This window comes from Phalacrocorax aristotelis, chromosome 26 (assembly GCF_949628215.1).
Source record: "Phalacrocorax aristotelis chromosome 26, bGulAri2.1, whole genome shotgun sequence".
NCBI lineage: Eukaryota > Metazoa > Chordata > Aves > Suliformes > Phalacrocoracidae > Phalacrocorax > Phalacrocorax aristotelis.
This window is the reverse complement of record NC_134301.1, coordinates 867018-884463: the sequence shown is the minus strand read 5'-3', so window position 1 is coordinate 884463 and position 17446 is coordinate 867018. Positions and strand designations below refer to the sequence as shown.

The 17446-nt window shown below is 63.8% G+C and overlaps 1 protein-coding gene across 1 annotated transcript; it reads left to right on the top strand.

The window, feature by feature from the left end:
- Positions 1 to 4763: 4763 nt before the first annotated feature.
- LOC142048522 (transmembrane protease serine 9-like) lies at positions 4764 to 17240 on the top strand. The gene is given in 9 exon segments (XM_075075519.1): positions 4764 to 4911; positions 5232 to 5432; positions 5633 to 6036; positions 6319 to 6464; positions 6930 to 7271; positions 13664 to 14064; positions 14385 to 14585; positions 14924 to 15617; positions 16083 to 17240. Coding segments are annotated over 9 exon segments (2808 nt in total). The 5' UTR covers positions 4764 to 4840; the 3' UTR covers positions 16431 to 17240.
- Positions 17241 to 17446: the final 206 nt, after the last annotated feature.

Genomic DNA, 17446 nt, shown 5'->3' with positions numbered 1-17446 from the left:
TCTTCCCCCTAGTAATGCTCTAGGCTTCAGTCAAAGCCCACACCCGTCAGTTCCCCCCTGCAGACCCCGACCCCTCAGCTCCCCTCTTCAGACACATCGACTCCCTTCAGTTCCTCTCACGGTCCCTCCCTCCTTCTCCTCAGGTCCCCCCTGCACACCCTCCATTGCCTTCACTTCTCGGCAGGCACCCCATCATCTCAGTTCTCTCCAGACACCCCCAGCCCCCGCAGTTCCCCCTACCCAGACCCTCCTGATCCCGCCAGCTGCCCCCAGAAAGCCCGCTCCTTTCAGGTACCCCAGGTACCTATTCCCCTCAAGGTCCTGCTTCCTCCAGAACCCCCCTGGCCCGGTCCCTGGCCAGGCCCCACACTCATGATGCTGGGCAAGTCAGCCTACTTGGGGTCAGGTGTGGCTGGGGGGCATTTTCGACGGATTTGGGCAATGGGAGGGAGTTATTCTGCCTGCCACAGTCTGGGCGGAGGGCGATGGTGGGGAGCTGTTCCCCCCAAACAGGGGGGAGGCTGAGGGTGGGGACTTGTTGCCTCCCCACCCGGGAGTGGTGACACCACAGAAGAACATAGCAAGGCAGCTGGGGACAATTCACAGGGAAAACTAAGTCCAGCCGGTTGCACCGAGCACCGGCAAGGCCGGTTTGCTCCTTCCGGTGGTTCCTGCTGGAGATTGTTCCCGTTTCGGCCCGAGAGCGGTGCTGTGGCAGAGGTTTGCTCTCCCGCGAGCGAGCAAAGGCAGAAAGGCGTGCAGAGGAGCCTGAGCAGGGCTCAAATGCAGCAGAGGGGGGCGTGGGGGAGGGCAGCCAGGAGGGGGCGAGGCCGGTGTGACTGCCGCCGCTGCGGGCCCCGGGAGCACTGCCGACGGGGCGGGGCCGGCTGTGAGGAGCCATGATGGGTGTGTGAGCGGCCACGCAGCACAGGGCGCTCGCAACCGACCCCGCCCCTTGCAGCAGGAGCTGCTTGCTCGTTGGTAGAGCAGAAGGCCGGAGGGCGCTGATTGGCTGCTGCACCCTATAGGAGGGTGGTTGAGCAGGGGTGGGTAGGTGGTGCTTGCAGGGGGTGTTGGGTGCAGGGTGTGGTCAGAGGTGGGCCGTGTGCAGAGTGAGGCCTGAGGGTGCCCCTGCCTGGCGCCCCCCGGCCGGTGCCTGCGAGGCCGGAGAAGAGAGGGGGCACGAGGGAGAAGGCAGTGCCCGAGGGGAGCTGTGTGGGCCATAATGCGGAGGGGAGTGCACTCGTGAGAGTGCCCGGGTGCCTGGTGGCTGCTCCTGGCTGAGAGGAGCACTTGCAGGTGACCAAGAGGTGTTTCTGCAGACCCTGAGCCCCTGCTCTCCTTTCCGCATGCAGGAGGAGAACCATCAGGGCACGCACGATGCCCTGCAAATGCTCAGCAGTAAGGCTGGTGTCCTCTCCTCTGCCCACGTCCCAGAGCTGCGCAGGCTGGGGCTCGGCGGTTTGAAGGGACCGCTGGAGGTCATCTTGTCTCGTCCAGCCCCGCTGCTCAAGGAGGGTCACCTCGCTCCGCTTGGCCAGCGGCTGCGGGCAGAAGCGTGACTGGGGAGGACATTTTCCCCAGGATATGGGGGTGTCCATCCCTTTGCCATGCGTGGCCCTGTGATTTGCCCGGTCTCCCAGTGCCCTGGGGCAGTGGGGCAGCAAGTGGGCATGGCCCTGGGGCTGGAGAGGGACGAGGGTGATACGCCGGTGGTTTTGCAGGTGGAAAAGCACTCTGCCCACATGGTGTCCTGGCTGCAGGAGTTTAACCAGGGGACTGAGGTAGTGCTGAAAGGGCTGGGGGAAAAGAGATGGGTGCCCACAGGCCCCGGGGTGGGAGGGCTGGAGAAGGGTGGCAGCGGACTCCGGGACTCAGACCCTTCCTTCTCCCAGGTGCTGCGTCAGCAAATAAAAAGTCTTGAAGAGGCACTGGAGGAGGAGGAGATGTGGTGAGTTGGGCCCCTCGCCCCACACAGGTGTCTAGGGTGGTCTCTGCAGCACCCAGAGCGATGGGGCTGCCAGTGCTGGAGCCAGGCAATGGTGTGGGGGGTATGTGCAGCACACGGTGTGACAGGGGAGCCCATTCCCTGCCTTCCTGGGGTGCTGTATGGTTGGAAGGGGACCCAATGCATGGCCCTGGAGGTCTGTAACTCGTCCAACCATGCCCTGTTGCCTGCAGCCAGCAGCAGAGGAAGAAGGAGGCAGAGGTGCCGGGGACTACACTGCCGGAGCTGGTGGAAGCACAGCTGGTAAGGGGGATGCCTGTGCCAGCCCCTGCCCTGGCCAGCGGGGTCTCCCTGGGAACCGGGGTCCATGGAGGTCACAGCCACGCACGGGCTATGCTCCTGCATGAGGCAGAGGCCAGTGGCACCGAGCAACTCCAGCTGTCCCGGCTGCGCTGCAGGGTGTGACAAGCGTCCTTGCTCTGTGTTGACCTGCAGGAGAGGGACATGCTGGCGAGGAGACGCGGCTTCATTTATTGGCTGCAGTGAGTGTCCCCAGTGGGTGCCATGGGGCCCGCTCCCGGGCAGCGGCTGGCATGGGCCGGACCCCTGCTCCAGCCAGCAGGGCTCACAAGCTGGGGAGCAGCTGGCTGGCTGTGGGCTTTGCAGCTGGGAAGTGCTCAGCGTCGCTTTTCCCTGAGCCAGGGCTCTTTCCTGGGCTTGCGGCGTCTCGTGCACCACCCTGCCCTGGGGAGCAATGAGAAATGGCGGGGGAAGCAGGCTGTGGGGCTCCCAGAACACACCCTGCATCCCATAGGCAGGATCTGGTTGGGATGCATCCAGCCTGTCCTGCCTCCCATCCCTCTTCTGCCCCACAGGACGCTCATCCTGCTCTTGGTCAGCCTGCAGCTGGCTGTCGGCTTTGCTCTGGCTGCTGTTGTCCTCTACGCCTCCTGGTACGACCCCGAGCTCTTCCACCGCCTGCTGTTGCATGTGCTGTGTGAGACCAACATCGACCAGGCAATTGCACTGGGAAAGATCTTCCCCAGGGTCATGGACGGGCCGCTGCCCTTCTGACAGCCCCCCACCCTCAATAAAGCCTTTTCTACCTGAACCTCCATGTACTGGGGTGTGTTCGTTGGGGCGCGCGGAGAGGGTCTTGCCCCACACGCCAGTCCCTGCATACCCTCGAGGCCAGGGCCAGTCTCAGCTGCTAGGCACTGGGTGCCACCCCGCCGCCTGCCGCAAGCTGGGTCCCTGTGTGCCAGCCTCAGCTGCCGTCCCTCCTTCCCTCCGTCCCCGCACGGTATTGATGCCACTGTAGAACCAGGCAGAACCACCGTCTTCTCAGGCCACGGTAGATTTTATTCTCCACCATTGGAGGCTGGCAACCCTTTAGCAATGTCCTGGCCAGCCCCTGTAAGTGAGTCTGAGAGTACTGAGGGACAAGGAACTGGGGACACATTTCCTCGCAGGCCAGCCCCATGGCCCCCGCATGCTCCACTGCCTTCCTCCCCACAGCTCCCCACAACCCTGCAGGTACTCACCTGCCCTCTCACCTTACAGCCCCTATGGACCCCACGCGGCCCATCCCACGCCACAGCACCCAACCCTGTGTCCTTCTCCCTCCCCAAAGTCCCCATGACCTTGGTCTCCCCGCCTGCCCAGGCTCTCATCGCTGGTGGTCCCACAGCCCTGTGGCTCCTCGTCCCCATCCCCAGCGGTGCGCTCCCCATGGCCCCGTTGCTGGTCGCTCCCACGGGTCTCATTCTAGCAATCTCGTAGCCGCTGGCCCTGTCCCCAGGGCCCCGCCTCTGCTGACCCCACAGCCACCGCCCGGCACAGCCCCGGCTGCTCCCTGCCAGCTTCTCCAGCCGCTCGCAGGTTTGCCCTCCGAGGGCAAAGGCCCTGTCGCGTGGAGGCTGGAGCCACCCGACCTGCCAAGCCCTGAACGCGGCGCCGCTGCACGCAGCCGCTCCAAGGGTGCAGCTGAAGCACGTGGGTCACTGCCTGCCTGCCCCCTGCCCCCACCCCTTCCTCCTGCTGTCCCCCCGCGTGCCGCAGCTGCGCTCTGAGCAAGAGGGAGACCCCATTGCTCTTGGGAGCCCGCAAGCACAGTGCCTGCGGGGGCTAGAGCAGAGGGCTGCTCTTTATGTTTCCCCTTCCTGGGCTGTGGTTCCGCCTCGGGGCTGGATGCTGGATCCCGTTGGGGATGGATGCTTGAGCCCTGTGCTGGAGCCCACGCGGTGTGGCCGCCCGTGCACGTGCACACACCCATGGTCCCTGGTGAAAATGAGAGCCAGAGAGGGAGAGAACGCTTGGAGTTTTGGGAGGCTAGGCAGGCGCAGAGCCCCACTGTTGGTGCGGCTGTGAAAGGGCTGCCAAGGGCTGCTGAGGCCCAGCAATAGCTTTCAGTGCTGGCACCTTTTGTGTGGGAGCAGTTCTTGGACATTGTGAACTTTGGAGCCTGCCTCCGGTGAAAATGAGGCGCAGAGGCGGAGAGAGCGTTTGGGTGTTTGGGAGGCTAGGCAGGCACAGAGCCCCAGTGGGTTTTTCCTGCTAGGTTTTAGCAGGCAGTGCTCGGAGCCAGGCGCTGCTGCCTGCCACGGGGGGGCCTGCACACCCTCACCCTGCAAGCAGAGCATTCCACGGGGCCCTGTCGGGGGTGTCCGATCCCAGGTTCTGCATCCCCTCCTGCTCTGAACCCGCCATGACTCCCCCCCCCGCCTCCCCGAGAGCCCACCACGCCCAGTGCCCGGAACCAGCGACTCTGTGACATCAGCCCCAGGGCCGAGGGCTCCGCAGGCAGCACGAGCACTGCGGGCACTACGTCGCCTGCTGCACTGGTGGCGACGAGCCCTCCGGTCTTGCAGCTGCCACGTGCCGCTGTCGGCAATGGCTTTGCTGGCCGTCCTGGTCCTGCTGGCCGTGTGCTGGCCTGTGTACGGCACATGGGACAACTGTGGGTAAGTGGCCCGAGGCTCGGGGAGGGAGCTGGGGCACCCCTTAGGGCGTTCACTGGAGGGTGCCCGCTTGTCCTCTGTGACCGCCCCACAGCTTCCCGAGCCCTATGTGGGAGCCTCCTTTCCTCGCCGGCACCCAGGCTGCTGGCACAACTCGCCTACAGGGCTACAACAGGAACTGGGGCGGACGGACTCACGCCCCACGGCGTTCCCTGGCCCTGCTGGCCATGCAGCGCCTTGTGGGGAGGGAAGGCGGCTGACATTCAGCCTCAACAGCAGCCAGCCAGCCAGCCAGCGGGACAGTAAGGAGTTTCTGGTTACAGAGGGACCTGCGGGCTCCGGCCCATGGCTTCTCACTACGGCACGTCGCGCGTCGTGGGCGGCACAGACGCCCAGCCAGGGGCCTGGCCCTGGATCGTCAGCATCCAGGATCCTGGGAAAACAGGCACGGGGCATATATGCGGAGGGTCCCTCATCAGCCCACAGTGGGTCCTCACAGCAGCCCACTGCTTCATCAAGGCTAGGTAAGGAGGACCAGGCAACGGGGACAGCCCCACACCACCGGCAGGTACCACATCCGCAGCACCACGTGCTACTCCCATCCCGCTTCCTTGCCAGTACGCCCAGTGCCTGGGCACTGCAGAGCCCTCCTGAGACACTGCTCAGGACAAGGCTGGGCTCGTGCCGCTGCTTCCTAGCAGCCTCCAGCTCGACGTTCCTGCAGCCTAAGGTGTGCCAGGGCAGTCGCACCCTCCGTAGCGCTGCTTCCTGCTCTCCCCGGGCAAGCAGAAGGCAGGGAGCTGCTGGACTGCTGCAGCACGTGGCTCTGCTCCCCTCACCTCTCTCTCCATCTGCCTTCCAGGCACATCACCATGTGGCGCGTGGTGATCGGGGCCACTTGGTTGACTCAGCTGGGCCCCGAGGCCCAAGTGCGCAATATTAAGCGGCTCCTGGCTCACGAACACTACACTAGTGTCTCGGAGAGGAACGACATTGCGTTGCTGGAATTGGACCAGCCTGTCCAGTGCAGCTCCTACATACAGCTTGCCTGTGTGCCTGACGCCTCGCTGAGAGTGTCAGAGATGACAGCCTGCTACATCAGTGGCTGGGGTTCCACGACTGCAAGATGTGAGTTCCCAACGAGTACTCGTGTCCTGAGGGCAGGCTTGGCACGCTGGGGAGACCGGGCTTGGGCTTCCGGGCAGCAGAGGCGAAAGCCGGAGTCAGGCTGTGGGGACGTACGCCTAGAGAGAGGCGGGCCTGACCCTTTACCCAAAGCAAGACCGAAGGGACACAGCGGTACGATGCCTCTCAGGATGCAAAGCCAAGCCCTAGGGAAGGGGTTCACCCCGAGAGGGGGGGAGAACTGGCAGCCAGCTGCTGGGTCTTAATTCCTTTCTGTGCTCACAGCTGGAGGCTCGACTGATGTCCTGCAGGAGGCCAAGGTCCGCCTCATTGACGTCAACCTCTGCAACAGCAGCTGGTGGTATAGAGGGGCCATCCACAGCCACAACTTGTGTGCCGGCTATGCGCAGGGTGGCATCGACACCTGCCAGGTGGGAGTGCGCTACAAGTCAAGCCCCAGCAGCACAGGCAGCCCTGGCACCACCGCCCAGGCGTACCCTGGCGTGCGCTTTGCTTGCCAGGTCACCCTCCCACCGCTCTTGGGGCTGGCGCTCACCTCCCCTTCCCCAGCTGCACGTCCCTGCCCAGTGCCCCCCTTGTCCCGGAGGCCTGCGACTCTGCCCAGAAAGCCCAGCCAATGCTCTTGGCACATCCCGGTCCTGCAACAGCCGCCTGCCACATACCCAGCATCAGAGGGGAGAGATGAGATGAGAGCCCTGCCTTGCAGGCCCATCGCCCCTTCCTAGAAAAGCTTCTCTAGGCTCCAGCGCCTCAGCAGAGCCGTGCTCTGCGCTACATACAGCTCCGGCAGGTGCTGAGAGACAGGAGGAGACAGCCACAGTGCTGGCAGAGGCCACCCAACACCACCCTAAGCCGCTCTTAATCCTCCGCTGCAGGGTGACAGCGGTGGTCCTCTCGTCTGCAAAGACAACAACGCGGACTACTTCTGGCTTGTCGGAGTGACGAGCTGGGGGAAAGGCTGTGCCAGAGCAAAACAGCCCGGAGTCTACACCTCCACTCAGCACTTTTACGACTGGATCTCGGTGCAGATGGGCCTGCGCCCAGCAGTAACGGCTACTCCAGCGCCACGGCCAGGCTTCACCTCAACCCCCTTTCAGAGGCCGAGGCCAACACCAACGCAACCGGGCAGGTTTACGCCCTGCCCATTTCCACGCCAGAAGCTGGTGGAATTCTTTAATGTGCTGCAGGAGCTCCTGCAGGTCCTGAGGGGAAAAAGGGCTTGAGCAGCAGCATGAAGAGCACGCAGCGCAGGCTGCGGTGTACCACGACCGTTTCCCCCTGGGGCAACGCCTGCTGCTGCAACGGCCGCCTCAGTGTCTAAGGCCTGCTCTGTCCTGCCCGTGCTCCTCGAGTGCCCGCAAACGCTGAAGGTGACTTAGTTCTGGAAATAAAGTTGCCAGTTTTCACAGACAAGCACGCTTCGGTCCAATTCAGTCTCCTGCGCAAGGCAAGGACTTCCACGGCTGGCACCTGCAAAGGGAGGCTGCAGGCAGCCGCGTAGGGCACAAAGGGGCTCAGAAACTCACTCAAAAGGGCCGAAAGCGTGCCAGGTCTGAGAGGAGGGTGCTCAGCGCCACCGTGGGATTGTTATCACAAAAAGCGCATTCGTTTGCCCGGTGTGCAAAACGCAATGTCCTGGCACGGCCCCGGCTGCTCCCTGCCAGCTTCTCCAGCCGCTCGCAGGTTTGCCCTCCGAGGGCAAAGGCCCTGTCGCGTGGAGGCTGGAGCCACCCGACCTGCCAAGCCCTGAACGCGGCGCCGCTGCACGCAGCCGCTCCAAGGGTGCAGCTGAAGCACGTGGGTCACTGCCTGCCTGCCCCCTGCCCCCACCCCTTCCTCCTGCTGTCCCCCCGCGTGCCGCAGCTGCGCTCTGAGCAAGAGGGAGACCCCATTGCTCTTGGGAGCCCGCAAGCACAGTGCCTGCGGGGGCTAGAGCAGAGGGCTGCTCTTTATGTTTCCCCTTCCTGGGCTGTGGTTCCGCCTCGGGGCTGGATGCTGGATCCCGTTGGGGATGGATGCTTGAGCCCTGTGCTGGAGCCCACGCGGTGTGGCCGCCCGTGCACGTGCACACACCCATGGTCCCTGGTGAAAATGAGAGCCAGAGAGGGAGAGAACGCTTGGAGTTTTGGGAGGCTAGGCAGGCGCAGAGCCCCACTGTTGGTGCGGCTGTGAAAGGGCTGCCAAGGGCTGCTGAGGCCCAGCAATAGCTTTCAGTGCTGGCACCTTTTGTGTGGGAGCAGTTCTTGGACATTGTGAACTTTGGAGCCTGCCTCCGGTGAAAATGAGGCGCAGAGAGCGAGAGGCATCGAGAGGGACGAGGGTGATACGCCGGTTGTTTTGCAGGTGGAAAAGCACTCTGCCCACATGGTGTCCTGGCTGCACGAGGTTAAGCAGGAAAATGAGGGAGTGCTGAAAGGGCTGGGGGAAAAGAGATGGGTGCCCACAGGCCCCGGGGTAGGAGAGCTCCACAGCGTGCGTTCCTTGGCAAAAAAGCGCTCTTATGGCAGAGTCTCTGGCTCGGCTTCAGGAAGCTGTGGCGCCTCCTGCCAGGTAAGGGGGAGTGGGATTCGCTCCTTAAGTAGCTTGTTTACCACCAAAATTGACACTTTGGTGAGATGGTCTGCCGGAGCAAGCGCGAGGAGCACTGTCAGGCCTTCCCAAAGGAGATTGTCCCACGGGAGAGCTGGCAGAATTTCTTGCTTCTTTGAGTCACTTTGGAGAGAGCCCGACCCGAAGGTTGGGCTCTTTAACCCAGCCACATTCAGCAGAGCATCCTCCAGGTGTCCGTCTCACCCCCCTGGCTCTCCGAGAGGTATGCAGGCAGCAAAGGCACCTTCTGCCAAAGTGCTCCACGCTTCAGCCTGCCACCCTGGGGAGGTCACTCGGGAAGAGCCGCAGGGTGTTGAGCCACCTCGGTGTCCTCTAGAGCTGGGCTGCATGTAGATGTAGGCCACACCCAGAGAGCACCAACTTGCCGGGCTTTGTGGGATGCCTGTGACGCAACCGGGGCGTAGCTGCGTGGCCATTCCCGTGTCACCCTGATTATTGTTGCCAGGGTGTGTACGCATGGGACCCACGCTAAGGGGGACGTGAAGATCCACATCTTCCCCCTAGTAATGCTCTAGGCTTCAGTCAAAGCCCACACCCGTCAGTTCCCCCCTGCAGACCCCGACCCCTCAGCTCCCCTCTTCAGACACATCGACTCCCTTCAGTTCCTCTCACGGTCCCTCCCTCCTTCTCCTCAGGTCCCCCCTGCACACCCTCCATTGCCTTCACTTCTCGGCAGGCACCCCATCATCTCAGTTCTCTCCAGACACCCCCAGCCCCCGCAGTTCCCCCTACCCAGACCCTCCTGATCCCGCCAGCTGCCCCCAGAAAGCCCGCTCCTTTCAGGTACCCCAGGTACCTATTCCCCTCAAGGTCCTGCTTCCTCCAGAACCCCCCTGGCCCGGTCCCTGGCCAGGCCCCACACTCATGATGCTGGGCAAGTCAGCCTACTTGGGGTCAGGTGTGGCTGGGGGGCATTTTCGAGGGATTTGGGCAATGGGAGGGAGTTATTCTGCCTGCCACAGTCTGGGCGGAGGGCGATGGTGGGGAGCTGTTCCCCCCAAACAGGGGGGAGGCTGAGGGTGGGGACTTGTTGCCTCCCCACCCGGGAGTGGTGACACCACAGAAGAACATAGCAAGGCAGCTGGGGACAATTCACAGGGAAAACTAAGTCCAGCCGGTTGCACCGAGCACCGGCAAGGCCGGTTTGCTCCTTCCGGTGGTTCCTGCTGGAGATTGTTCCCGTTTCAGCCCGAGAGCGGTGCTGTGGCAGAGGTTTGCTCTCCCGCGAGCGAGCAAAGGCAGAAAGGCGTGCAGAGGAGCCTGAGCAGGGCTCAAATGCAGCAGAGGGGGGCGTGGGGGAGGGCAGCCAGGAGGGGGCGAGGCCGGTGTGACTGCCGCCGCTGCGGGCCCCGGGAGCACTGCCGACGGGGCGGGGCCGGCTGTGAGGAGCCATGATGGGTGTGTGAGTGGCCACGCAGCACAGGGCGCTCGCAACCGACCCCGCCCCTTGCAGCAGGAGCTGCTTGCTCGTTGGTAGAGCAGAAGGCCGGAGGGCGCTGATTGGCTGCTGCACCCTATAGGAGGGTGGTTGAGCAGGGGTGGGTAGGTGGTGCTTGCAGGGGGTGTTGGGTGCAGGGTGTGGTCAGAGGTGGGCCGTGTGCAGAGTGAGGCCTGAGGGTGCCCCTGCCTGGCGCCCCCCGGCCGGTGCCTGCGAGGCCGGAGAAGAGAGGGGGCACGAGGGAGAAGGCAGTGCCCGAGGGGAGCTGTGTGGGCCATAATGCGGAGGGGAGTGCACTCGTGAGAGTGCCCGGGTGCCTGGTGGCTGCTCCTGGCTGAGAGGAGCACTTGCAGGTGACCAAGAGGTGTTTCTGCAGACCCTGAGCCCCTGCTCTCCTTTCCGCATGCAGGAGGAGAACCATCAGGGCACGCACGATGCCCTGCAAATGCTCAGCAGTAAGGCTGGTGTCCTCTCCTCTGCCCACGTCCCAGAGCTGCGCAGGCTGGGGCTCGGCGGTTTGAAGGGACCGCTGGAGGTCATCTTGTCTCGTCCAGCCCCGCTGCTCAAGGAGGGTCACCTCGCTCCGCTTGGCCAGCGGCTGCGGGCAGAAGCGTGACTGGGAGGACATTTTCCCCAGGATATGGGGGTGTCCATCCCTTCGCTATGCGTGGCCCTGTGATTTGCCCAGTCTCCCAGTGCCCTGGGGCAGTGGGGCAGCAAGTGGGCATGGCCCTGGGGCTGGAGAGGGACGAGGGTGATACGCCGGTGGTTTTGCAGGTGGAAAAGCACTCTGCCCACATGGTGTCCTGGCTGCAGGAGTTTAACCAGGGGACTGAGGTAGTGCTGAAAGGGCTGGGGGAAAAGAGATGGGTGCCCACAGGCCCCGGGGTGGGAGGGCTGGAGAAGGGTGGCAGCGGACTCCGGGACTCAGACCCTTCCTTCTCCCAGGTGCTGCGTCAGCAAATAAAAAGTCTTGAAGAGGCACTGGAGGAGGAGGAGATGTGGTGAGTTGGGCCCCTCGCCCCACACAGGTGTCTAGGGCGGTCTCTGCAGCACCCAGAGCGATGGGGCTGCCAGTGCTGGAGCCAGGCAATGGTGTGGGGGGTATGTGCAGCACACGGTGTGACAGGGGAGCCCATTCCCTGCCTTCCTGGGGTGCTGTATGGTTGGAAGGGGACCCAATGCATGGCCCTGGAGGTCTGTAACTCGTCCAACCATGCCCTGTTGCCTGCAGCCAGCAGCAGAGGAAGAAGGAGGCAGAGGTGCCGGGGACTACACTGCCGGAGCTGGTGGAAGCACAGCTGGTAAGGGGGATGCCTGTGCCAGCCCCTGCCCTGGCCAGCGGGGTCTCCCTGGGAACCGGGGTCCATGGAGGTCACAGCCACGCACGGGCTATGCTCCTGCATGAGGCAGAGGCCAGTGGCACCGAGCAACTCCAGCTGTCCCGGCTGCGCTGCAGGGTGTGACAAGCGTCCTTGCTCTGTGTTGACCTGCAGGAGAGGGACATGCTGGCGAGGAGACGCGGCTTCATTTATTGGCTGCAGTGAGTGTCCCCAGTGGGTGCCGTGGGGCCCGCTCCCGGGCAGCGGCTGGCATGGGCCGGACCCCTGCTCCAGCCAGCAGGGCTCACAAGCTGGGGAGCAGCTGGCTGGCTGTGGGCTTTGCAGCTGGGAAGTGCTCAGCGTCGCTTTTCCCTGAGCCAGGGCTCTTTCCTGGGCTTGCGGCGTCTCGTGCACCACCCTGCCCGGGGGAGCAATGAGAAATGGTGGGGGAAGCAGGCTGTGGGGCTCCCAGAACACACCCTGCATCCCATAGGCAGGATCTGGTTGGGACGCATCCAGCCTGCCCTGCCTCCCATCCCTCTTCTGCCCCACAGGACGCTCATCCTGCTCTTGGTCAGCCTGCAGCTGGCTGTCGGCTTTGCTCTGGCTGCTGTTGTCCTCTACGCCTCCTGGTACGACCCCGAGCTCTTCCACCGCCTGCTGTTGCATGTGCTGTGTGAGACCAACATCGACCAGGCAATTGCACTGGGAAAGATCTTCCCCAGGGTCATGGACGGGCCGCTGCCCTTCTGACAGCCCCCCACCCTCAATAAAGCCTTTTCTACCTGAACCTCCATGTACTGGGGTGTGTTCGTTGGGGCGCGCGGAGAGGGTCTTGCCCCGCACGCCAGTCCCTGCATACCCTCGAGGCCAGGGCCAGTCTCAGCTGCTAGGCACTGGGTGCCACCCCGCCGCCTGCCGCAAGCTGGGTCCCTGTGTGCCAGCCTCAGCTGCCGTCCCTCCTTCCCTCCGTCCCCGCACGGTATTGATGCCACTGTAGAACCAGGCGGAACCACCGTCTTCTCAGGCCACGGTAGATTTTATTCTCCACCATTGGAGGCTGGCAACCCTTTAGCAATGTCCTGGCCAGCCCCTGTAAGTGAGTCTGAGAGTACTGAGGCACCAGGAACTGGGGACACATTTCCTCGCAGGCCAGCCCCATGGCCCCCGCATGCTCCACTGCCTTCCTCCCCACAGCTCCCCACAACCCTGCAGGTACTCACCTGCCCTCTCACCTTACAGCCCCTATGGACCCCACGCGGCCCATCCCACGCCACAGCACCCAACCCTGTGTCCTTCTCCCTCCCCAAAGTCCCCATGACCTTGGTCTCCCCGCCTGCCCAGGCTCTCATCGCTGGTGGTCCCACAGCCCTGTGGCTCCTCGTCCCCATCCCCAGCGGTGCGCTCCCCATGGGCCCGTTGCTGGTCGCTCCCACGGGTCTCATTCTAGCAATCTCGTAGCCGCTGGCCCTGTCCCCAGGGCCCCGCCTCTGCTGACCCCACAGCCACCGCCCGGCACAGCCCCGGCTGCTCCCTGCCAGCTTCTCCAGCCGCTCGCAGGTTTGCCCTCCGAGGGCAAAGGCCCTGTCGCGTGGAGGCTGGAGCCACCCGACCTGCCAAGCCCTGAACGCGGCGCCGCTGCACGCGGCCGCTCCAAGGGTGCAGCTGAAGCACGTGGGTCACTGCCTGCCTGCCCCCTGCCCCCACCCCTTCCTCCTGCTGTCCCCCCGCGTGCCGCAGCTGCGCTCTGAGCAAGAGGGAGACCCCATTGCTCTTGGGAGCCCGCAAGCACAGTGCCTGCGGGGGCTAGAGCAGAGGGCTGCTCTTTATGTTTCCCCTTCCTGGGCTGTGGTTCCGCCTCGGGGCTGGATGCTGGATCCCGTTGGGGATGGATGCTTGAGCCCTGTGCTGGAGCCCACGCGGTGTGGCCGCCCGTGCACGTGCACACACCCATGGTCCCTGGTGAAAATGAGAGCCAGAGAGGGAGAGAACGCTTGGAGTTTTGGGAGGCTAGGCAGGCGCAGAGCCCCACTGTTGGTGCGGCTGTGAAAGGGCTGCCAAGGGCTGCTGAGGCCCAGCAATAGCTTTCAGTGCTGGCACCTTTTGTGTGGGAGCAGTTCTTGGACATTGTGAACTTTGGCGCCTGCCTCCGGTGAAAATGAGGCGCAGAGGCGGAGAGAGCGTTCGGGTGTTTGGGAGGCTAGGCAGGCACAGAGCCCCAGTGGGTTTTTCCTGCTAGGTTTTAGCAGGCAGTGCTCGGAGCCAGGCGCTGCTGCCTGCCACGGGGGGGCCTGCACACCCTCACCCTGCAAGCAGAGCATTCCACGGGGCCCTGTCGGGGGTGTCCGATCCCAGGTTCTGCATCCCCTCCTGCTCTGAACCCGCCATGACTCCCCCCCGCCTCCCCGAGAGCCCACCACGCCCAGTGCCCGGAACCAGCGACTCTGTGACATCAGCCCCAGGGCCGAGGGCTCCGCAGGCAGCGCGAGCACTGCGGGCACTACGTCGCCTGCTGCACTGGTGGCGACGAGCCCTCCGGTCTTGCAGCTGCCACGTGCCGCTGTCGGCAATGGCTTTGCTGGCCGTCCTGGTCCTGCTGGCCGTGTGCTGGCCTGTGTACGGCACATGGGACAACTGTGGGTAAGTGGCCCGAGGCTCGGGGAGGGAGCTGGGGCACCCCTTAGGGCGTTCACTGGAGGGTGCCCGCTTGTCCTCTGTGACTGCCCCACAGCTTCCCGAGCCCTATGTGGGAGCCTCCTTTCCTCGCCGGCACCCAGGCTGCTGGCACAACTCGCCTACAGGGCTACAACAGGAACTGGGGCGGACGGACTCACGCCCCACGGCGTTCCCTGGCCCTGCTGGCCATGCAGCGCCTTGTGGGGAGGGAAGGCGGCTGACATTCAGCCTCAACAGCAGCCAGCCAGCCAGCCAGCGGGACAGTAAGGAGTTTCTGGTTACAGAGGGACCTGCGGGCTCCGGCCCATGGCTTCTCACTACGGCACGTCGCGCGTCGTGGGCGGCACAGACGCCCAGCCAGGGGCCTGGCCCTGGATCGTCAGCATCCAGGATCCTGGGAAAACAGGCACGGGGCATATATGCGGAGGGTCCCTCATCAGCCCACAGTGGGTCCTCACAGCAGCCCACTGCTTCATCAAGGCTAGGTAAGGAGGACCAGGCAACGGGGACAGCCCCACACCACCGGCAGGTACCACATCCGCAGCACCACGTGCTACTCCCATCGCGCTTCCTTGCCCGTACGCCCAGTGCCTGGGCACTGCAGAGCCCTCCTGAGACACTGCTCAGGACAAGGCTGGGCTCGTGCCGCTGCTTCCTAGCAGCCTCCAGCTCGACGTTCCTGCAGCCTAAGGCGTGCCAGGGCAGTCGCACCCTCCGTAGCGCTGCTTCCCGCTCTCCCCGGGCAAGCAGAAGGCAGGGAGCTGCTGGACTGCTGCAGCACGTGGCTCTGCTCCCCTCACCTCTCTCTCCATCTGCCTTCCAGGCACATCACCATGTGGCGCGTGGTGATCGGGGCCACTCGGTTGACTCAGCTGGGCCCCGAGGCCCAAGTGCGCAATATTAAGCGGCTCCTGGCTCACGAACACTACACTAGTGTCTCGGAGAGGAACGACATTGCGTTGCTGGAATTGGACCAGCCTGTCCAGTGCAGCTCCTACATACAGCTTGCCTGTGTGCCTGACGCCTCGCTGAGAGTGTCAGAGATGACAGCCTGCTACATCAGTGGTTGGGGTTCCACGACTGCAAGATGTGAGTTCCCAATGAGTACTCGTGTCCTGAGGGCAGGCTTGGCACGCTGGGGAGACCGGGCTTGGGCTTCCGGGCAGCAGAGGCGAAAGCCGGAGTCAGGCTGTGGGGACGTACGCCTAGAGAGAGGCGGGCCTGACCCTTTACCCAAAGCAAGACCGAAGGGACACAGCGGTACGATGCCTCTCAGGATGCAAAGCCAAGCCCTAGGGAAGGGGTTCACCCCGAGAGGGGGGGAGAACTGGCAGCCAGCTGCTGGGTCTTAATTCCTTTCTGTGCTCACAGCTGGAGGCTCGACTGATGTCCTGCAGGAGGCCAAGGTCCGCCTCATTGACGTCAACCTCTGCAACAGCAGCTGGTGGTATAGAGGGGCCATCCACAGCCACAACTTGTGTGCCGGCTATGCGCAGGGTGGCATCGACACCTGCCAGGTGGGAGCGCGCTACAAGTCAAGCCCCAGCAGCACAGGCAGCCCTGGCACCACCGCCCAGGCGTACCCTGGCGTGCGCTTGGCTTGCCAGGTCACCCTCCCACCGCTCTTGGGGCTGGCGCTCACCTCCCCTTCCCCAGCTGCACGTCCCTGCCCAGTGCCCCCCTTGTCCCGGAGGCCTGCGACTCTGCCCAGAAAGCCCAGCCAATGCTCTTGGCACATCCCGGTCCTGCAACAGCCGCCTGCCACATACCCAGCATCAGAGGGGAGAGATGAGATGAGAGCCCTGCCTTGCAGGCCCATCGCCCCTTCCTAGAAAAGCTTCTCTAGGCTCCAGCGCCTCAGCAGAGCCGTGCTCTGCGCTACATACAGCTCCGGCAGGTGCTGAGAGACAGGAGGAGACAGCCACAGTGCTGGCAGAGGCCACCCAACACCACCCTAAGCCGCTCTTAATCCTCCGCTGCAGGGTGACAGCGGTGGTCCTCTCGTCTGCAAAGACAACAACGCGGACTACTTCTGGCTTGTCGGAGTGACGAGCTGGGGGAAAGGCTGTGCCAGAGCAAAACAGCCCGGAGTCTACACCTCCACTCAGCACTTTTACGACTGGATCTCGGTGCAGATGGGCCTGCGCCCAGCAGTAACGGCTACTCCAGCGCCACGGCCAGGCTTCACCTCAACCCCCTTTCAGAGGCCGAGGCCAACACCAACGCAACCGGGCAGGTTTACGCCCTGCCCATTTCCACGCCAGAAGCTGGTGGAATTCTTTAATGTGCTGCAGGAGCTCCTGCAGGTCCTGAGGGGAAAAAGGGCTTGAGCAGCAGCATGAAGAGCACGCAGCGCAGGCTGCGGTGTACCACGACCGTTTCCCCCTGGGGCAACGCCTGCTGCTGCAACGGCCGCCTCAGTGTCTAAGGCCTGCTCTGTCCTGCCCGTGCTCCTCGAGTGCCCGCAAACGCTGAAGGTGACTTAGTTCTGGAAATAAAGTTGCCAGTTTTCACAGACAAGCACGCTTCAGTCCAATTCAGTCTCCTGCGCAAGGCAAGGACTTCCACGGCCGGCACCTGCAAAGGGAGGCTGCAGGCAGCCGCGTAGGGCACAAAGGGGCTCAGAAACTCACTCAAAAGGGCCGAAAGCGTGCCTGGTCTGAGAGGAGGGTGCTCAGCGCCACCGTGGGATTGTTATCCCAAAAAGCGCATTCGTTTGCCCGGTGTGCAAAACGCAATGTCCTGGCACGGCCCCGGCTGCTCCCTGCCAGCTTCTCCAGCCGCTCGCAGGTTTGCCCTCCGAGGGCAAAGGCCCTGTCGCGTGGAGGCTGGAGCCACCCGACCTGCCAAGCCCTGAACGCGGCGCCGCTGCACGCAGCCGCTCCAAGGGTGCAGCTGAAGCACGTGGGTCACTGCCTGCCTGCCCCCTGCCCCCACCCCTTCCTCCTGCTGTCCCCCCGCGTGCCGCAGCTGCGCTCTGAGCAAGAGGGAGACCCCATTGCTCTTGGGAGCCCGCAAGCACAGTGCCTGCGGGGGCTAGAGCAGAGGGCTGCTCTTTATGTTTCCCCTTCCTGGGCTGTGGTTCCGCCTCGGGGCTGGATGCTGGATCCCGTTGGGGATGGATGCTTGAGCCCTGTGCTGGAGCCCACGCGGTGTGGCTGCCCGTGCACGTGCACACACCCATGGTCCCTGGTGAAAATGAGAGCCAGAGAGGGAGAGAACGCTTGGAGTTTTGGGAGGCTAGGCAGGCGCAGAGCCCCACTGTTGGTGCGGCTGTGAAAGGGCTGCCAAGGGCTGCTGAGGCCCAGCAATAGCTTTCAGTGCTGGCACCTTTTGTGTGGGAGCA